Source organism: Pholcus phalangioides, unplaced genomic scaffold (genome assembly GCF_987345545.1).
Source record: "Pholcus phalangioides strain wild (caught in Gottingen) unplaced genomic scaffold, Ppha-v1.0 ptg000001l_1, whole genome shotgun sequence".
NCBI classification, from domain to species: Eukaryota; Metazoa; Arthropoda; class Arachnida; order Araneae; family Pholcidae; genus Pholcus; species Pholcus phalangioides.
The window spans coordinates 17,151,913-17,175,635 of record NW_028301594.1 but is presented as its reverse complement, the minus strand read 5'-3'; the positions used below and the strand labels follow the sequence as shown (position 1 = coordinate 17,175,635).

General features: G+C 31.8%; 1 protein-coding gene across 1 annotated transcript in view; it reads left to right on the top strand.

Moving 5' to 3' along the window:
• The first annotated feature begins 217 nt into the window (after positions 1–217).
• LOC149089987 (uncharacterized) overlaps positions 218–23,723 on the top strand; it is a 70,811-nt gene continuing 47,305 nt past the window's right edge. Inside the window, exons 1-2 of the mRNA XM_089231785.1 lie at positions 218–278; positions 19,294–19,371. Of these exons, the coding sequence (XP_089087911.1) occupies positions 19,302–19,371 (70 nt within the window). The 5' untranslated portion in view covers positions 218–278; positions 19,294–19,301. The remainder of the gene's footprint in view (positions 279–19,293; positions 19,372–23,723) is intronic.

Genomic DNA, 23,723 nt, shown 5'->3' with positions numbered 1-23,723 from the left:
CATCTCAAAGATAAATAATATTAGACATTATAAGAAGCTCCTCACATAAGGCTTTATTGTCACAAGTGGCAAGCTGGAAAGTGCATACGTCCAGCTGAGGTATAGAGAGGCGTATTTCTATTGTTTCTTCGCCCCCAGCCCCCCCTTTTGTCTTCGAACCCTAGGCTTCAAAAGGTCGGCCGAAAACGGAATTAAATCCTTTCGTGTTTTACACTTTCACTTGGCCGCATTCAGGCAAATTATTGGAAATTATAATGTACGCAGTCAACTCCACAGACGTAAGTCTTTGTTGTTATATGCATATTATATTTATAGTAAATATATTCTAATTGTATTGCTGGTGGTATTCGTTTACAGAAAATTAACTTATTGCGATGGGTTATGGTTTTTTTTAATCTTGTTTTCTCCTTTGGGCATTGTTATTTGTCATCTTCAAATCAATCCGTTTGTATAGAGAGCTTCAGCATTAGAAAAGAAAAGAAAAAAAAGTTAGCCGCTGTGCCGTCGTGTGGCCATCGTGCTGGACTCTCATCCCGAGGATCCAGATTCGAACCCCGTTGACGGTACGGTAGTAGTCGGCTGAAGTTGGTGTCGTGCGGTTTTCCAACTTCAAGTCGCGAATGTATAAAAGACGGTCTCCCATTTTTGAAAGAGCCTCTTCGAAGAGATCAGGCAGACTACAGCATGATACTTACGTAACATGAAAATTCAAGCATTCAAAACATCTTCACTTCAGCTTATGGATCTCACAACAGAAGTACGTTATGCACCACACATACACTCAGAACACACATTCCAACATGCACTGATTCCTTAGAAATTCTGCAGAGGAATGTGTGCGAGGTGCATGTAGTAGTGGTAGTAGCATAAAATTTACTTAACGTGTACTTTTAACACTAGAACGGTCATTTGGGTCGAAAAACTACTTTTGCATGCAATTACACCCAAACGGTATACCTCAGGTTGTTGAAATTTCATGACTTTTCCTTCCCTTGTTAAAGATCTTAAATTTATAAAATATAAATGTTCCAAGTTTCTCTCTCTATCTTAATTTGGTGGTAAAATGAAGTTCTACCTAGAACGACGATAATATAGAGCTATTTAAGTAATATGCTTTCAAAACATGCTAAAATGGACAGTCTTCTTATGCGAACATTAATATTGAGGGAACAGATGCTCTGTCATGATGTTTGCTCTTCTGCAGTAGCCATTTTCACAACATTTAAAGGTTACACTTTTCAAAGAGCTCGTCGTCGTACGTTATTCAATTCGTTTTTATGGAGTTTTGCGTTTTTACTGCATTGCATTCGCTGGAACAATGTCGCACGGCAAAAAAGATATTCATTCTTCATGATTTTACCCACGGACAGGGCTACAGCCCGGGTCTCAAGACGATTCCCATCCTTTTTTGTTTCTTCACACTATAAATTCACTACACCCAATCAATCGGGCCCCTGCTGGATAATGTGAGAGAGGCATTATTTTACCACTTATCATGCTTTTGACTGAGCAAACAAATAGTTATGTGCAGTTGATAACAAGAGGAACTCTGGGTTTTGAGTACCTTGCACACACCAGGTTAAAATTGCGGACAAAGGAAATTTCTGTCAGAAATTATGAAATTTTATTGCTCTACTAATGAGTATCATTGATATTTTCCGCAAAATGAATTCATTCAGTGCATAATGCCATCGGAAAGCTGTCTTACGCATTTAATTTTGCTGGGAATTTCGCGGCTACATTCATTGTTCATTCCAAAGGTGAAATGTATTCGTAAATTTCTCAAGCTTATCATACTTCAAAACTTGTCAGCAGACTGCCAGGTGAAAATGAAGCCACGCATTACAATAGCTTGAAAATCTTAAAAATCATAGTCAAACCTCTTTTTAAATAAGTAAAATTAGCTAATACGGGAGGGATTAGGTTTTGTCATAACAAGCCCTCTTGCCCAAAATTCCAAAAAAATAAAAACTGGTACATGAACAAGAGTTTATTGTAAAAATAAGTCAAAGAGACCGAATACGCACTGTTCTAAGAAGTCTCGGTAAAGAAAAATAATTAATGGCGATCAAAATAACCGCTATCCGTTGTTCTAGTATTGTATTAGCTTTCTCTGTAAAATCGTAATAAGTATAAGAATAAGCATTGTTATACTTATTAGAGTGCTATACACATTACGAAGAATGAATACTTGCTCAGTCTATGAACGATGAGGTATCATACTGTATAGTGTGCAGATGTATATGTGTATCCAGTAAAATATGATGGGAAAGTTCACTTTTTTGTCATTTTGCACTAAAATGTCATTAACCCTCACAGTGCTCCCGTCATCCACGGGTGATGAACGTAATAGCCTGCTGTCAATTCAAATCATCCTGTGATGATTTGAATTTTTTTTTCTGAAGATAAAATTCTTTAAATGCCGTATAGATGGCGTACGCATATGTATTCTAGTACTACAGTCGAATCCCGTTTTAACGAATACCGTTATAACGAAAATCGTTTTAACGAACACTTTTCTAATCCCCCAAGATAAGTTTACATAGGAACAATGGAGAAACCTGGAATTCCTTTATGACAAAATTTCTTTATAACGAGGTGATTTCTCCGGTCTCTTGGAGTTCGTTATAACGGGATTCGACTGTATTATTATTTCCCTATTCTCTGACAGGTTTGCTTGTACTGTGTGGGATGCGTGTGCACATTGTTGAGTTGTAAGTAGAGTTCCTCCCTACCCACAAACGCTATTTTGTTGGTGATTATGGGTTCAAAACCAGATTCTTTGTTTGTATAAAACTATTTTTTTCGATCGTATTATGCAGTCCACACCGCTTAATGTGATCACATCGAGACGCGGGATTCCTGATAGCAATAACCGAATAGCCTAATAACTTTTCCCGAAAAGAGTCCCGTTTGGAAGAACGATGACCTCTCGTGTGGTTGAGCTTGACGTATGGTAAATCCATATATCGATATAAAACGGAACAACTGTTTTTCTTTCCCACATAACTGGTTGCAAATTGCTTAATCGTAATTTTTTTTTACTCCCTTGTAAATAGGGACTTTTTTCCTTTGAGCTAAAATTCTGCATTTCTGTTATTCAGCCACTGTCTATTGTTACATCACGAATTACGATACATACTTTTTTAATGCTTAGTACATTTCATAGATCCGTGTGTGTCTCGAATCTGGTTTACTGAAAGAAACTCACCAAGAACTGGAGGAAAGGGTTCTTTTTCATGCATTTGATTCTTGCATTAGGCCATTGCAAAAGCAGCTCCACGCGTATGTGGATCACAGCGAATACTACGGACTGATTACGTCTATCAGCCATAACATTATTCGAAGTCCCGACAACTAAAAACAATTTTTCCCCCCTATGTTATGATATTGGTCCGTTCCATTCCTTGCAAAAGTGAAAACACCCGAATGATAACATTATTCGTGATTTTAATAAGCGGAGTCGACTGTATTTGCAACACATGAGTTTCAGTGCCATCTATCTTTTACAAAAAGAAAACTGAAAAGAGGGGAAATTGTTTTTACGATTCCCATTGAAAGAGAAGCATTTTTTCCACTATTCCCGCAATCAAGGGTTAAAAAAACGCACTTTATTATTATCATTATTATTATTTCATAGTTCTTTAAAATAATTCCTTAATGAGTTTTGAATCTTTAACGCTACGTGTACTTTTTTGGGAGTTGCGACTGCGCTCGCCGTAATTTGGCCTGTGATGCAAGTTTTTTTTAAAATTGGATTAACGATTTTCGAGGGGTAGGGGTTGGCTCTATGGTTACATTGGAAGATTAACTGTTTTTGTTTCCCAAATTGATGTAACGAAGTTCCTCATTGGTCAACCCCCCCCCCCGCCCACCTTCATATTCAGAATAACATTATTTCTAATATTTTTACTTCTTGTTTCTCGGAAACATCTTTCAATTTATATTTAAATTCTTTAGTTTGTGTTATAAATTCGTGAAAAAAGTTATGCATTTTATCATTTTATTTCCACTTATAATTCTGCCTAATTTAATATACAAGGTGTCTTGCTAATGCCGCCTTTATCGCATCAATCATCCGTCGCAGAGGTATGATTTCAATTTATAAAATGCTCAAAAAACGTTCAAAAATTACCCTGTACCAGTTTTGAGAGTGAAAATAAAGCGTGTAACAAAATAAAAAAAATCTAAGTTTTTATACGGTCGCCACCGTCCTCTTAACTTCTAATTAGAAAGTTATTTCCCCGTTTCTCCTGATGACAACCAAAAAAAATTGCATGTTTTTAAATCCAATATTTGCCAAGATATTCGGATTCAAAAATCGGAGAAAAGTTGGGAAAGCAGCATAAAGGATAGCGTAAATGAGGGAAAGGAGCATTATCCGTTAGTTTTTGCTCTTTGATAACTTTTCTCTGATTTTGAATACAAATATCTTAGCGAATATTGAACTCAGAAACATTGAATTTTCCCAGAGACAGGGTAACAACTTCCTAATTGGAAGTTAGAGGACAAGGGGGATCGTTTAAAAATTTAGACTTTGTTTTTATCTCAGGACAGACACTGTTTTCACTCCCGAAACTAGTACAGAGCAATTTTTGAACGCTTTTTGAGCATTTTTTAAACTAGAATCATACCTGTACGACGGACGGTTGATGAGATAGAGGCCGCATTAGCACACATACAGGACCTCTCTGTATATTTCCATTAAAAAGTTCTACCAACGGAATTCCGTATAATTGTTGAAATTAACAAATAAAGTAAATAAGCTATGAGACGCGTAACTTGATTGGCTATATTACTAGCATTGTTTTTAATATGGTCAATTTCTCTTCTTGTCACAACAGTACAAGCTGTACTTCTACATTAATTGTTTTTCTAGAATTTCTCGAACCGGCTTCAGAAACTATCATATAAACATTATACTGCCGTTATAATATCTCAGATAATTTATGCAGGGTGTGCACTCTTTTCGTTAGAGAAAACTGATTACAATGTTTTTTTATCCAAATGAAAATTAAACTTTTTGTTTGTTTTCCTTTCAATTGTCACTCATCATCGCAGAAACCATTAGAATAAAAAAAAGTTATGTCTTACAACGTATGAAATTTAAATTTTTATACCGTCCATTTTGGTACAATAAGTCATAATCATTAAGAACGGCGTGAATGACGTGGGAAAAATATAGGAAAAAAATTTGCACTTTTATGCCCAGAGCTTGCTGATAGCTAATTGAAGTGTAAATATATTTCTTGCTGAAAATTGGAGGTCATACAAAAATTACTTCAGACATCAATGATTTTCACATACTCAAATGTATTCAAAAAAATTTAAGAAAATTGTACTGGTTACCAGACGACCCTTTAAAGCTTGTTTAAAATGACACGATGATAAGGAATATATGTACTAAATACAAATACAAGGCCACAACAGGCAAAATGCCCAACGAGGTCGCTGAGAAAAAGATGCCCATAACAAGCTTGGTGCGACTTATTTTCGGGGCCCCAACTTTCGTCAATACTCGGCGAGATTTCCGTTTGAAGCTTCGTTACGCTTACAGCGTTTTTTCCCATGATAGGTCCAAAAATTTATAAGCGGGAATCAACTGTAAATGGCTTCTAGGATGATATGAAATTTGAATTTAGGAATCATCTATTGGAAAACCATAAGAATGGACACCCTGTATGTTTACTAGGGTTTTTGTAAGTAAAGCACATTTGTAAGTAAAGCACATTTGTAAGTAAAGCAACTCTTCTAAAGCACATTTATTCGAATACTATAACATCTCGCCAATAAAATGTTGAGTACATACTCGAATGCCCCCATGCCCGATTAAATCAATATATGATGAGCCTTTCTTTTTAAGATTACGAAGTAAACATTTTCTCTTGATCGATACTGTATTGGATTTTCCGAATGCTATATATCTTAGATGATGTACATTGAAGAAAAAGGGAGGAAGAGGAAAAAAAAAACTCGAGTGTGGACGGAGGAGAATCTTGTCCAACATTTTACTTGTCACGCGATGTTCTGGCGATCCATCAACTTCAAATTAGACGAATGGAAAGCCTTACGTCTTATCCATCGCATCCATCTTCTTATGCATCCCAGTGAAGACTTACACTCCACTATAAATTCCCGTCCATGGTCAGTAAACGTTGTTGAAGGCTCAAAATATCTGGAATTATTCGACGAAGACGTTTTACGATACGGAACTTTTTGTGGTTCGAACAGATGATAATGATCACTTTTGACACGTCACGTCATTATATACTTTTTCTATCATATTTCATTCAACTGTTTTAAAAAACCCTTTTAAAGATGGAACTTTGAAGCATTCTAGAACTATCTTATTTATATACTGTCGGCCCCGCTTAATCGGATGTCAATGATTCCAGCACACAATATCCGATTACGCCTACGCGAGGAACAATTCAATTGCCATTTTACAACATTTGCATATTGAAAAAACTGATGAAAAAGAATCAATACTAATAAATCTTCTCGAATAAATCACACATCAAAAATGAAATGAAAATTATATTTGATTTCAACGATCGCAATACCTAAGACATTTCCTTTTCATTACACAAAAATTAGCTCCCTCTATAGCATAACAGAAAACAAAAATAAAATAATTAAATGTATTGCAGACAACTTGAATACTTGAAGCCAGTACCTACTCCCACATTCCAAATACTTCATTCAATAAAAACATTATTTGCATAGTGGTTGATGTGTGTATTAACAGTTAACTTGTGAAGCGTAGTATTCGATTAAACGGGGAAAATTCGTTGAAATTATCATATTAAGCGGAACTTTAATATTGTCTATGTGGTAGAAATTTTGGTGCCGGAGAATTTTGTCCGTTTATGCAGGGTATCCTTTATCCGGTTAAGCTGGGCCGACTGTATTTTCCTTCGAAATGCTTTTACCAAAAAAAGAAGAAGGAGCATTGACTTCTCTAAGTCAGGACACACACCTGGTGCTCTCGAACAAAGTGGTGCTCACTTAAACACCAAAGGGCACTATTTTTCTTCGACAAGTGCAGATAGAAGCATTCTGAAGCGAGAAATGCAGATTCGATTTAATTGTGAAAACAGTGATTAGCATTCAATTTTGAAAACTGTGATTTAGCATTCAATTTTGAGAACATGGCAGAGTTGTAATTTTCTCAACTGGAAGCAATTAAACTGGTATAATTAAAGAATTAAACTGACCCTACTCAGCTTAGTTTTAATGACACTACTCCGACCTGCGTAGCGCCCGTTGTGGTGGACGTATTTCGTTGGATCATGGTATATACGTTACTTAGACTATGGGAAAATGATAATGCGATAAAAAATAGCCAGTTTTTAACCTGGTGATAAAAAATTGAAATATGGGTCAATTTGGTCCATACATCATTTTTTCAAGTTTCACTAAAATACCTCCACCAGAACGGGTACTACATATGTACGTTTGAGAGGTGTCAGTTTATTCATCCCCACCCTGTACTAAGCTAATATAATAAAATATTCATAATTCAACATCACTTATAATGATTTTCAAAATGCTAGTTTATTTGATAGAATAGATTCTTTCTATTGGTCTAATCACGATCTTCAAACGAATGCCAATGAATTTGAATTGTCGATTCCATGTGGCAATGCTGAGAAACTATTATTTGCGAGAAGAAAACGTGAATATATTTTCTATGGTCATGAATAAAAATGGGTTATTTTCAGCGGCTTTGGATAAAAATTGATTGTTACGATTGCAAAACTCAACTCAAAAAAGGCTGAAAAATAAATATTTTTCTTCAATAGCATTGATATCGTATGGAACTTGAAATTTAGAATCAAAACAGAGATGTTTTCGTCTGATTCCCGCTGTAAAATTGTTTTCGTTTGGTTTTTCTTTAGTTTAAGTGTTTTTGAATTTTCCTCTGACGTAAATAATCGCCGAGTCTTGTTTTTAATCCCGCTCTCACAGACTTTCGAAATTTTCTCCCCTTTGCATTTCAAATGACATCCGGGTATTAAAAGATATTTTGATCTGACTCATGAGCGTGCATTTAAGAATCAGACGCCATCTTTGATCTGTTTGTTCATTTGCTTCGTAAACATCGGGTGATCTCTGTCTGATCTCTGAAGCGTTATTCCCCTTAATCTCTCTCTCTCTCTCTCGAGAAGAATTGGAATGTCGTGCCTTTAGGAGCGATCGCCATTTACATGTGTCTTTTTTCAAATATCTATACACCAGTGAGAAACTGATTTATTATTATTCTTTTATTAAAGAATCAAATCAAATTGAATTTTTTTGCATTTGTTTTAAATTTAAATTTCATTCACACTCACATATCTCAAAAAGAATAAGCTCCTATAGATCTTCCAGACCCTGGGGACATGACACGCAAATATGTGGGTTGTTTTTTCTCATTGTAGAATTTTTTTCCTTTTTGACCTCAGGGAGTTAAGCCATGTAAAGGATATTAATTGTGCAAGTTTTCAGTTAGAAATATGGTGAACATGAACTTTGGGGCTGTCATTAGAGGGTAGCACTTGAAGTTGAACTGTCGGGGGATTTTTAAGATGTTTTTCAGGGGAGAAAGTGCCTCCGAGAAAAGCGTGATTCATTACATAAAATTTAGCAATAAAATTATGGAAAAAATTGTATGTGAAAATGAATATATCCTGGATCATCTTGGCTGATGGAATTTGAATGAAGTGAATAATTCCTTCACAAAAAAAAAATTGAAAAACATATTGTGAAAAAATATTTTGCTGATATTTTTGTTTTATGTTTTTATTGCATTTCTGAAGTATCAAATGCAAAACAATTTTGAAAATTCCATAAAAATTAATGCTCAGATCTGAAAGGGATATATAGTTTGAAAATCCCAGAGTTTTCGGATATCCATAGTGTCCACTCTCATCGTTCTTCCATAGATATTTAAGTTCCTAAATTCAAATTTAATTAATACTAATTCCATTAGTGAATATTCAATAAAAATTATTAATTTATTTAAAATTAAAGTTATTGTTAATTAAAATTTAATTTTATATCTAAGTGACACTTTTCATGTACTGGCATTTTAAACCAAAAAAAACAGTCTCTTTCGACAAAAAATTGACTGACTATTTTACGAATTTCAAATATATTTCGTATCAGAGGAAGTTTACCTTAGTTTTTATGATTGCATTTTCAATTGGGGAGGTTGCCGTATTTTAGAAATATATGACATTCATATTGGTTATGGGCATCATTTTCTCAGCCACCTCGTTGGACATTTTGCCTGTTGTGGCCTTGTATTTGTGTTCAAATGCGCCATTCCAGCGGAGGTTCAAGGGATCTTATAAAAATTTATATCAAATATTCCATAGAGTCAAAAAATAACCTTTTTTTTTTTTACATTCATTGATATAACATTAGGATTGTTTGTAACACTCCTGATGAATGAATAAATTAAATCAATCAAAATGATTAGAGATAATTTAATATGTGTGTACGACACATTTTTCAGCAAAAAGGAGAAAAAAATGCTTCCAAATTTCAATTAGCTGTCTCAGTCAGTTTCTGTCATAAAATTAACATGTCAGTCATGAATATTTTATTTTACTTGATATAACTTATATAAGACCCCCGAACAGATAGAAATTTAAATTTTGTGAATTTAAAAAAAATTGATTTCAAGCTTTTGTAAGGTGATGTCCGACAACATTTAAAAACATTTTTTTGAAGCTATTAGACAACGATAAGAGTGGGCAGCATTGTGTGTATTGCGTTAGAAAAATTGTGTTCTCAACGGAATAGGCATCTTGGGCTCTTGTCTCTATGTCACACTGAATTCACCAAATCAGTTTCTTTAAATATCCATACAAGATGATTTTGCGACCTCATAGCAACGAACTACTACTACTACTACTAAACCATACATGCACCTCGTCCATATTCCTCTGCATAACTTCTAACGAATTGGTACACGCTGGAATGTGCATGTATGTGTTGTGAATCTAACGTGAAGTTCGTTCCTGCGTAACGCTTGTTATGTGTAGTGCTGCTATCTGCCATCAATTTTTCTAAATATGGGTGAAGTCATAATGCAGATTATAAAGCCTTATGAATCACCCTAAATCAAGCATTTTTTTTCGTAGATCAAGGAAAAAAATTGTGTCATTGAAGCATTAGTTTGGGCTTGTGCGGCCTATCCAATAGTATGCCTTAACAAGCCATGACATTTTCAATATAAAATCTATACTATACGGTACGAAACCGCAATCTAATTGTTTCCCGCATAATCGGATTCCCTGCTTAATCGGATATTACGAGCTGGAATCGTTGATATCCGTTTGAGCGGCACCGACTGTATTTAAAATCTCGAAAAATATTGCACCGAAAAATATGAAATTTTTAGCAAATGAGTTTTCAGAGCAGGATTTATATTTCAATAATTCGAAGTTCTGGCACATGGAGACTGTATAAAAAGTTAATTTCTTTATTATTTTTTGTTTGCATACAACCCCTCAAACAAATTATGAGATTTCAAGTAACTGCGCGTCATTTGGAAACTTTTTTGCAATTAAAAGTATGTTTCTGAAGTCAACGGTTGCAGAGATATCTGCTGTGCAAACAATTTGGGACATCCTGTATACCCGTAAGAGAAAGGAAAAACAAAAAAAAAACTATAATTCTCAATCCATAAGAACAATCGACATGAATATTCGACATACATATATTCCTGAAGAAAGATCATTCAAACATAGCAAGGTCGAAGGCATGAAGAGAACAGTGATAATAACAATAATAATGGAAGCAGAAGAAGAGGAGGAGGAGGAATGGTCATCATCATGGAAAACCAGTTGGTCACGAAAAAATCACACCACGAGCAGCCGAGTCACATACATTCACACAAACAAAGCAGAGAACTCAACTCTCTCTCTCTCTCTCTCTCCAAAAAAAACATTCGAAATCATTTCCCATGATTCCTAACCGAAACCGGATCAGGTAGAAAACCCATAATCAAAAGACTAAGAACCCTATGAGAGAAAACCCCTTTGACTCCAGCCCTCTCACTCCAACTCACTTGAAAAAAAAAACTGTAAAAAAAAACACCAGAAACCCATAAATGACCGTAAAAAGAATATAAAAAAAAGCATTACATTCGACAAAACGATTCCGAACCAAATACAAAACAAAAAAAAGAACCTTTCACTTCTAGAAATTTGCCTTGAATAACGATAATAACGATAAAAGAAAATAATAAAAAAGTACATCTATGGACTTGCTAATGCTGCGGATGCTTTCCTCTGGTAGTCAGTAAATAAGAAGAAGAGAAAAAAACCCTAATACTAGTCATCCCATACCCCCCACCCCTTGATGTTCCTTCAAATATCCCTCTTTTTCATTACCGACTGGTATCTCTGGTGAGAGGTTGCTTGTGTGTGTGCATGTGTATCTACAGGTAGATTTTTGAGACAGGTTTCCCCTTCAAACCCGAGGTGGCTGACCACACATGTATCCACTCTCACTCACACACCACACACACTCTCTCTCTCACAACAAGAACAAGTACCGAGCTCCAGAATCTTTTTGTCTGTTGCTGCTGGTCCACCAGCCATCGAAGAAGGCCACGGACAATACGGAGGAATTTAATCACTCCTTCATTCATTCTTCATCTTCCCAAGACCAGTGGCATTATCGTAGTGAGAGTGTGTGTATAGAGGGCAGGTCCTTCCGAATAACGCCCTATTGGCCTTTGGAAAAAAAAGTTATTCGAATATAATAGTAACCAGAGACCTCTTTATATTTAGAATAATTTCCTTCAGAAAAAAATACAATGTATTTATCAGAGAGAGACGGTGGTAATAATTTCTCGAGGTAAAAAGTAAGAAGAATATTGAAGAGAGAGAGAGAGAAAAACGATAACAATAGTCAGTAGTGATAATAGTAATATGAGGAAATATCAGTAGCTTCAATCAAATCATCGTGGACACCATGATGTACTGACACCGTGAATCCCTCGTGCCTTGTCTGTTTTGTTGTTTACTTTTTTTTCCTGTTTCGACTTGTGGAATTTAATCAACATAATTTTCATCATTAATCACTAAGGTAAGTTGATACGTGTGTGTATATATCACCTTCAAATCTTTGGAATTTATTGTTATAGGTTCGATTCTGTTTGACGATATCGAAACTAAAACTAATAAATATTTTCATGCAAGTAAATTTATAAGTAGAATTTACCTTTTACAGGCAGAATTCAAACTTAGATTGATTTTCATACTTTTGTTCCTATAATTTCCCCCTAGTTTACACATGTCAATCAAAAAATCCATGAAAGAAAAACATTTCTCCGTATTTTTTCTGGACTTGTCCATGTTTATAGAAACAAAATTAACCCTTAAATGTGTAGTTTTGCTTATGTGCAAAAAAGGTTCTTCAAACATTTATTACTGCAACCATTTTGAACATAAAAATTCAGAATTTCCTTTGCACATAAGGTGATATTTCCATTTATATTTTCTTTCAATTTTATATTTTGAATTTTGCTGGTAAATGTACCAATTAACAACAACTCTTAGTTTGTTGCAGAGCATGTGTGGCTGTGATTTAGCCAATTTGTTAAAATGTTTTATTCGCATTTCTTTTTTCTTTTTTTTACTTTGAAATTTGCAATCCGAATTTTTTTCTTAATATAGTTTCGAATCACAGAGAAGGTAGTTATTTAGAAAGTAATATTGCTTTTAATACGAAATGTACATTCCAAATAATAATCATTTAATGTAATGATGGGCTAAATATTACAGCATTTTATGCTCGTTTTATTTTTGAAATTTTACGTAAATCCAATTTTTTTAACTCACAAATTATCTGCATTATTTGTTTCGTAACTCACCTTGCTTATACTCTGTCAGTCCAGGCGTACATTTGAAATAGGCACACGTAAAAAATTATTTTGGTTTATTGGATAAAGGAGGATTTATTGTAATAAATTTGTTACTCTTACAATATATACCATTTATACAAGATATACAGAAGACTGGATGTTGTGAAGATATTTATTATTTGAGATGTTAATTTTTTTTAAGGAAGGAAAAAAAAAAACCCTCATCTCTGCCTCTACCGGGGGTCGAACCCGGGTCCCTCGATTGCCGGACGAGTGCTCTGACCACTAAGCTACAGAGGAGATAGAGATTTTTTTTTTTTCGTAAAGAAGAAAAAAAAATTAACATCTAAAATAATAAATATCTTCACAACATCCAGTCTTCTGCATATCTTGTATTAACAACTGGAGAGCGACATTCATGTCATATATACCATTTACTTATAAATTCACTTACATTAAAATATTTATCATTTTTGTTCCGATATCATTGAACATAACCGATATTACAAAAAATCTCCGACATTCAATAGCCAAAACTCTTTTATTAATAAAATACCTTTTATGCATGCATATTTTTCAAAATTGCGTTTGGGCTGGCAGAGTGTCCGCGAGTTCTGTCACATAATAAATGACGCAAATAACTTGTGAGTTGACGCTATTAAATTTATATAAAATGTCAAAAATAAAATAAGCCTAATGCTATAATGTTTATTAACTTCAACGGCATAATTTTTTATTTTGAAACCTCTGACAGCTTGTTCTGTATATTATATTTAAGAAAATATCTTCAATAATAAATCAATAAATCAATATATTGGTAATTTATGCAATTATTATATTTTTTTATCAATCTACGAAAAACATTGATCAGTGATAAATTCAAAAATTTCTGACGTAAAGTCAGATAACTTTATACTAGTACAGATGAATATTGCAATTTCTATTAATATATGATGTGAAATACAATATTTATCACATATTATATGACAACACGATTTCTTAAGAAAAAATTTGTTTTATTATTTTAGAATTGACAATGAAATTAATGACGTAGTTACGCTACTATGTTATAAAATTTATTTTGGTGATACTAAAAAAATCATTAGTCAAAAAGTACAATTTTTTCCCCGACTTATGCTGTTTTTTGCAATGTGTAATTTATCATTTTCTTATAAGATACTAATCGTAAAGATGTTGAAATTTTATGTAAGCTGCACCTATATTCATATATTATTTAATTGTCAATTACAACAGAAATATCTTCAAATCCGAGTTTCATTTATCATCGTGTTTTACACTTATTATCAATAAAAATATGAAAAAAAGACCATTCTATGAGCTTCATTCACATCGATGCTACCGATCCCTTTTCCCTCTTGAAACATTGAAGCAGAAAGACTCGGTCAATCCAACCACGAGAGAAATGTCCTCATGACCAATTGACCACATCCTCACGCGCTCCAAATATCTTCAGTGTTGCCATCGTATTGATCAATCGACTCGGTAGATCTTTCATTCTATTGCTATGCGCGCCTTAGTGGTATAGGCAATTTACTATTAAAATAGGAATCTTATATTGTTATATTTCGATTTTGCCGAAAAATGCATTTTGTTTGGATGTGTATGTTAGAAAAGATTGAATAATTAATCAATTGTGTTAGTTATCAATTATGTTAGTTAATTAGTTTCTCAATTATGCAGATTTTAAATTTGTACTGTTAGAAATGTACAAATAAAAATTCAATTTATTTCTCGATGATGGAAGACAATCGTAGATCAGCCGATAGTGTAATATTTTTAGTATAAGCTCCTAATATACCTTTTTCTTTCATAATTGACAAACGATGATCATCAGGATGAAATGCATCAATTTAAAATGGATAAAAAAAAACACTGTAAACGCTTCTATACGGCATTTTTATCGATCATTTCGTACACTACAGATGTCTTGAAATAACAATAATTCATTTTCAGAGAATTTTTGTTTGAAATATTTCAAAAACACATTTTTTTTACAGAAAAAACTCATCAATTAAAATTTTAAACGCGATTTTCACAAGAAACGTGTTAAATCAAAAACATGAGTGATCTCAATTATTTTACAAGAAAAATAATGTCATGAAGATAGTAAATAAATATGCATTCTTTTCATTTTATTAGATTATATCTTTTTGCTATATACTTATAAATTGCCATTTTCTGATGGTAATAACTTTTTCGCATTACATTTTGATGAAAATATAATCAATTTATGTGCATGCCTTTTACTATATTAGACCATATTTTCATTTAATTTTAATAGTTATGACCTCTGAAACAAAGTTACAATTTCAAAACTCATAATTAGAAGCAAAGCATATCTTCTAATATTGAAATTTATCCATTTAGAAAATCGTAATATTCATCCATTGCAAATTATCACAAATTATCATATTGTGAAAATTATGAACTAAAACCTACTTCGACTAGTTAATAACAAAAAAATAAGATTACTAACACGATACAAATAAACCACAATTTATTATTAAACTTTCTACACATCATAGTCAATATGAATCAGTATTTAGTATCATTACTTTTTAAAATAGCTATTTTTAGATTATAATTTAAAAATTAAAAATTCATAATTAGAAGTAAAGAATATTTTTTATTGGGATATTCATCTATTTATAGCAAATGGTTGTTTAGAATGGAATATTTTGAGTAAATTATGAACGAAAACATAGTTTGACTGAGGTTAATTATGACAAAATAATACTAGTAACTCAATACATATTTATCGTTAAATTTTTTGTACATCATAGCCAATATAAAACAGTATCTCACATTAATTTTTTTACAATATTTATTTTTGGATTATATGTTATGTTACTGATATACTTAAATACAAATAAAATAAATTAAATACAAATAATATACGCATTACTATATCAGGAGCCATATGTTTCTAGATTCTTTCTGAAAATTATGTCCTCTGAAATGAAATTAAAAATGCATGATTAGAAGAAAATAATTTCTTTTTTATCGTGATATTCATCAATTCACAGCAAATAATTATTTAAAAGGAAAAACTGTAGCGAAAATCATGAACTAAAACCTAATTTGACAAGTTAACAAGAGAAGAATAAAATTACTAATTCGATACAAATAAACCACAATTTATTATTAAACTTTTTGTTCGTCATAACCTCTATTCAACAATACTTGTGATTAATTTTTACAATAGCTATTTTCAGATGTAAAACAGAATTTAAATCATCCTATTCGAAAAACACTTATCATAACAAAGACTGCATTTTATAAAGAGATAAGATTAAATGATGGAAAAAAACAGCTAAAAAATCTATCAAGCCGGCCAACTTTTTAAATAAGTTTATATTTAGAACAGCATTCGTCCTTGGTTAAAAAAAAAAGTTACAAATAAACGAAAGTTTTCTTTCTCAGAGACACGAGCATCTCTAGCTCTTTAGGTGCATTTACCTGTTAGAAAACCACATCGGAGAAAGCCAGACATCTTTACTTTTCTTCTTCTTTCTTCTTTATCTCGGAGAAGAAAATAATAATTAAGGAAAAGAAAAAAACAAGTAGAAAAGATTGGAGGAAAAAGAAGAATGACAGAAAGTAAAAAAAAAAATAAATAAATTGGTATTTGGCTGGTCATCAGGTAAATGTTTTGTTTGCCTTTCGCATAAATTCACAGACTAAAAAAAGGAAAATAAATAAATAAAAGAAGAACTTCAACCTCTCCCTTTAACCTTTTGGTCAGTCACCCTTGATTTACGCGCTCCATACGTTCACTTGGTCATTCCTTAAAGACCCTAAATAATAATAGTGATAATAAATATATAAAAAAATTGACTATCAATATTCAGATCACGGAGACTCGTTCTACTACTTATTCGCTGGCGCTACAGACCTCGATACGACTTTATACCGGCGTAAGTGAATCATAAACTTTATCCCCTTTTTTTTTTTTAATTTTCTTCTGAGTCCAATTCCCTCTGAGAAATTTTTCTTAGAAACAAACCCCTCCTAAGATTATTTTTTTTTCTTTTTCTTCAAATGCGTAAAAAAAATCGTAAAAGAATACTTTTGTTTTTTTGTAAGATCCGTCCACGTGGCATGCAAGTATACCGGATAACTTGAAAAACCTCTCTTGCTTTTAAGACATAATTTATTATTAAATTCTTCATTTACTTTTTCAAGAGACAACTTTGAATACTAACCAATGTTATGATATGTCTACGTTTATTCATTTTGATATGTATAAATCGCTCAATTTTTTTTTCTTTAGATTTTATCTGAAGAACGTATTATAAATTATGATCGGAAAAAAATATCGAAATATTTTCTATTAATAAATTTGTATTATTGCTATCCTTAATATGAAAGCGCTAGTTTGTTGCTTTTTCATCTGCGTTTTTATATCTGTTTTTTTATTTTCTAGTAATGGTATAATTTTATTAACTTAATTTTTCTTTTAATTAATAAATTGCTGTATTGTATTTTATCATAAAATTAAGAATTTTTATCATACAATAAAATGCTTAATTTGTAAAATTTAAGATTCCCAAGAGCTACCTAGCGTATTTTCTTTAGAAAGAATTTAAACATAACAAATCCAAAAAATTTTTATAATTATGTGTGTGCGATTATTTATTTTGATGTATGTAAATTACTCGATATTATATATATATATATTTTTTTTTTTTTTTTTTTTTGGAATGTTGCCTAAAGAAAGTATTGTAAATTATCATTGGGAAAAAATATCGAAATATTATTTTATTAATAAATGCTATTCTTGGTATAAGTAGAAATTTAAACATGGATGCGCTAGTTTATAGGTTTACAGCTTGTTCATCTGATTCTCAATATTAAAAAAATATGTATTTTCTAATAATCGTATAATTTTATTTTATTAATTCTTCTTTCAATTACCGAATTATTGTATTGTATTTCATCATAAAATGTAAAAAATTTTAAAAATTTTAAATTTGTGAAATTTTAAATTCCTAACAGCTATTTAATGCATCTCTTGGAAAAAACGGAAACATAAATTCAAATAATTTTTATAATTTTATCAAAATAGTTTAGTTAATAAAATTGATATTTTATGAATTTGACAGTTGATCAAATTTATAATTGATAAAATTGATTATCGATGGATTTGGTGACTTGGTAGTTTATGGAATTTAATAGATAAGATAGATGGTTCATAAATTCAAAAATTTAATAGTTGATGAAATTAGTTCATAATCATCATAATCCATTTGATAATACCATTCGATACGACTTTGCACCAGCGTAAGTAAACATCCTCAACTTTACTATTTTCTTTTGAAGGCAATTCCTTCTGAGAAATTTTTCTTAGAAACAAGCTTCTCCTAAGATTTTTTATCATCCAGTTAAATTTTCGATTTCTGCAATTTTGTATTCCTAATACAGCTATTTAGGGTATCTTTTGGAAAGAGCCAAAGCATTATAAATTTAAATATTTTTCTCATAATTACACCAAAATAGTTGGGTAGCTCATAAAATTGAGAATTCATAAATTTTTCAGTTGATGAAATTAATAATTACCATTATTGATAAGGTTGATAGTTGATGGATTTGTTAAATTTGGTAGTTTATGGATTTGATGATTGCTGTGGTTGATAGTTCATAAAATTTCATAGTTGATGAAACACGTTCATAATCGTTGATCCATTTGATAATGGGTAAAATTGATCATAGACGAGATTAATGTTGCATAAAATCATTAGTGGATAAATGCATAGTTGAAATTCATCATTTATATGGTAGATAATTTATAAAACGATAAGTTGTTATTTGTTGATGAGAATGACAGTACTTAAAATTGGAAATTTGATAGTTCTTAAAATAGATAAATTTGATAGTTCTTAAAATAGATAAATTTGATAGTTCTTAAAATAGATAAATTTGATAGTTCTTAAAATATATAAATTTGATAGTTCTTAAAATAGATAAATTTGATAGTTCTTAAAATAGATAAATTTGATAGTTCTTAAAATAGATAAATTTGATAGTTCTTAAAATAGATAAATTTGATAGTTCTTAAAATAGATAAATTTGATAGTTCTTAAAATAGATAAATTTGATAGTTCTTAAAATAGATAAATTTGATATTTCTTAAAAAAACAAAGTCGATATTTTATGACATTTAGCAGTTCGTAAATTTGATGGTTGGTTGATTTGACTGTTTGTGAAATTCATAAATTTCATTGTTAATGAAGTTAATAATGCATAAAATTTATAAACTTAAAAGTTGATGAAATTGATATTTGATAGAAATGGTAAATCAATACACAATACTCGAATTATATTCAATAAATTATTCAATAATATTATATTCAATAACTAAACAATCTTCAATTATTAACAAATTAAAAATCTTTTCATATTTTCAGGTGCAAAGATGTTAATATCGACTACGCGTTTGATCCAACTCTTCTACTTGGGTTGGATGTTCGCTGCTGTGACATCACGTAAGTTCAATACGTTCGATGCATATTGTATTTTATTGCATTTCCTTTGCAATGTCAAATATATCCAATAAAAAATCTATATATTTTATTTATCTTAATAACTTTCATCCCTTCAAATACGAAACTCGCAGAACAATATTTACATAATCATCTGGAAAGAGTGGAAAGAATATAACGCTTTCTATATATTAGCTCACCAAACGGGAGGAAAAAAACATACAAATGACTCTGTTTGGACTCTTCCTTTAATTAAAGGTAATAACAATAATGATAACTTGAGAAAAAAAATAATGACTAATTAGTGAGAAAAGGAGTAAAACGTTAATGAAATAACCTTAAGATATAACGTTGCCTGTCCAATGACTTTCTTTCGGGGCCGTGGCCTTGAACTCTCGGAAGGCGCCGCATAGTCCTGAAGGAAGGACACACAGACACATGGGAATCATACATAGTATGTTACATAACATATATGTGCGGCCGTAATAATTCTCTCACAGGTACCACGGGCACTGGTCTCGAAGTTTTCTTTTTTTAGATGCCATACATGTTTATACCGATTAGATGGATACGCTATTAAATTTGGCGCCGTTTGCACCCCTTTCCCTTTAACATAGGCGTCTAGGTTAAATAAATTAAGTGCGGAGAGGTTCTCCAACCCTTCGGGGCGATATAAATACAGAAAAGAAAAGAAAAAGGTCTCTGTGATGGGGAACGAACGGGATGAACCTGCACATTCACGTGTTTCGCCCCAAGGTGCGTTGCTTCTTAATGGAGAAAACGGGTGAAAAACAAAAAAGAGATAGATATTGATCGACCGCAGCGTTATGTCATTAATAAATATCGCATGTATAATAGAAAAGGAAAAGGGACGAACAATGCTCTCCAGGTTGTTAGTATTTTTCGTGAACCATTTTTATACTGTTTCGCTCGAGGCGTGAGGCTGGGCTTAAGATCTATAAAACTCTGGGATCAAGTGCTCCAGTCGTTAATTGCGTGAAACGGATCAGATTCCGATGGTTCTCGGGCCGATAGACCCGGACTTGATAAATTTCGAGAATACGTGCTTATGGAAACCAGAGGGAAATATGTAATCTCCTAATTCAGGCACCTTCAACAAGAACCACATGTGGCCCTCGGAGATTTTTGTTGTGGCCCACCAAACGTTTTTGTACATTTTCGGGCAGAAGTGTCGGGCTATCCAAAAAGCCTACCTAATAACAGAATTTACAGAATTGCTGAAAAATACTTTGATGGAAAAAAAATCAGAATTTTTAAAAGAAATAGTTTCGAAATTAATGAAATAGAAAATTTCAGAATTATTTAAATTATTTCATTAATCAAAAAATTCTAATTAATTTAAGAATAATTCCAGCATTACTGAAACAAATAATTTTAGAAGTTTTCAAACAAATAATTTTAGAATTAGTAAACGAAATGACTTGAGGAACCATTAAAAGGAATAATTTCTACAGTAGTGACAGAAATAATTTCATAATTGATAAAAATTTAATTTCAAAATTATTGGATGAAATAGTTTCAAGATTCATTAAAAAAAGTAATTCCAAGATATTTTGAAGGAAAAATAATTTCAGGATAATTAAAAGCAGTGAAGGATTGAAAATATTTTCAGAATTGCTACGAAAACGTGATTTCAAAATTAATCACACAATTCATAATAAAAGAAATAATTTCTGCACAAATAAAGTATTTAATTATTTTTAGCTCATTTTCAACTCGAGGGCCCCTTTTGCCCATCTGTCAAGATATGACTATGTTACTGTACATGAAACCCTTCTAAATCGAGATTACATCTCACAATTATAAACACGTTAATGTGAGTTGGTCCCCCCCCCCCCCCGGACTTTGTGGGAAGTTTCAATGTGGCCCGCGATGGCTGAAAGTTTGAAGACCCCTGTTCTACATACTTTCTGGAATTTACATAAGTCCTCAAAAACTATGCTCTAGTAGAAATGTAATGAAAAAATGTAATTTTACCATTGACTTATTTTAAATTTGGTTCGCATACTTTCGATTGTATTCATGTTATGCTATGCCAATACAATATTTTAAATATCTCTAATACTTTTTTTCGATAAAAAAAAATTTACAAACATCAAGAAAAAAATTTATTACACGCTGAGCTGCATTCCATAAAAACTTAGAATAAAATCATAAAAAATCGAGACATAGATATACGGAAAAATTATTCACTATTTTTCCAAGTAACTTCCCTCAGACGGTATGCAATGGTCCCATTGTGCAATCCACTTTTCAAAGCAAGTAGAGAAGGCTTTTTCTGAGAGCTGTCTCAGTGAACCTTGCACAAATGAAATTTCTACCAGTTCCCGACTCATTCTCGATATGTGGTGTCACAAACTTTTCAAAACTGAAGCTTAATATAGGTAAATGCGATATTAAAATCATTCCACAACCCTTTTACAGTCCGGATCTTGCACCATGCAATTTCTGGATGTTTCCAATTGTGAAAGAGAAGCACCGTCGGAGAGTTCACTGAGACATCATCCAGATAAAGCCTTCTCTACTTGCTTTGAAAAGTGGATTGAACGATGGGACCATTGCATATCATCTGAGGGAAGATATGTTGAAAAAAAATGAATTATTTTTTCCTGTACTTATATTTCTTGACTTTTTATGATTTTACTCCGAGTTCTTATGGAACGCACCTTGTATTAACAGCTTGCGTGCAAAACATCGGTGCAATTTAATATAAATTGATTCAAAATAAGAAATTGTTTAGGTCATCAAATGAAACAAAATATTTTTGATCCATAATTAATTACTGGATTTTATGCACAAAAATAAGACACACACACACATATTATTTTATTTTTTTTATTTTGATTTTAAATTTAATTTAAAACAGGATTGAATCAATGAAATTTGCCTCATTCGATGAAATGAACCCCCCTTTCTTCATTTTCGGTCAATTTTTGTTCAATTACATTGATGTCATGCTATTTTATCATGCACGCAAGGTGTTAACAATGCATTTTTTTCTCTTAATTTTTGAAAATTTACAAAAATAATAAGTGGTGGAGTATATAGATAATATTGTGCTGGTGTAGCTTTTAGTGTTGAAATCAAAAATATTTGTATCACATTTAAAATAAATCTATGATTAAACAATATTATTTTTGGCCCCTTTTAGCGACAATTAGAAATCACTGACCCCCCCCCCCCGACCCCTCCTTCAAAATGCCATATCTTCTTTAAAAAACATCTGGGCTTATCGATGCTGAAATAAGAGACTTTTATGGAAGCGAGGTATCTCGTTATTGCCGTAGGGTACTGATATTTCTACTAGAACATAGTTTTTAGGCTTTTTGACATAAGTTAAAGGATAGAGACCCTTTCATAAGATTAGGTATGCTACAGATAATTCATAACGTAATCTTGAATCAGATCCTAGACTTGCACATCCGAGCTTCGAACAAGATTTTTGGTTTATGATGTATTTTGAATAAATGAACAAAATTTGTTCGTTCGTATTTGGACGGCACGAGCAACAAACTATTTTATTTTACCGATAAAAAAATAGTGTCACTATAAATTTGTATTAACCACTTAACAATCATTTTCAAATAAACCAACCAATAAATATCAGTAATAAAAAAATAATAATATACAAAGTTAATTGCAAAAGAAAAACTTAGCGGCTGAAATCGAAATATTAAAATGCATAATATTTTTAAACCCTGTGAAGGTGTATTTTTCAATGTAATCGATGGACGTAAGGAAAAGGAGCCATTGCACGGCTAATAATATCAATTTAAATATTCATATGCCCTGAGTGTCTCGCCGTTAAGATTAATCAAGAAGTGCTTACCCTTCGGAATAAGAGAATAAATTTTAATTCAGTTCAGTTTCAAGTATCTTATCTTATTTATAACTATGTATCAAGTTTTCATTTTAAAACGCTCATTAATATTGCCCGTAAGTGATGCGTATGTCGTACAAATTTTGACATAGAAGTTAAATTAAAAAATAATATAATATATACTATATACATAAATAAGATAACTTACAAAAATGATTAGTCTTGTGAACGATGGTTTTTACATACAACTTTTATTTTATTCAGGAAAAAAACCACACTCTATAGAGATAAATAATAAATATAAATACTGTAATTTCATATTTCTGGATATTCAATTTTATTATTGGTAAAACACTTTTTTAATGTCAATTTCCTTTAATTTCGTAATGGAACGTTGAAATTTATTTTGTTGGAGGGCAATTTTGAAGTTTATTGAGTTGGAAAAAGGTTTAATTAATTTTTCTTACATGTGTAGGCTGACCATGTTTGCTCGAGAAAAATAAGGGAAATTGGG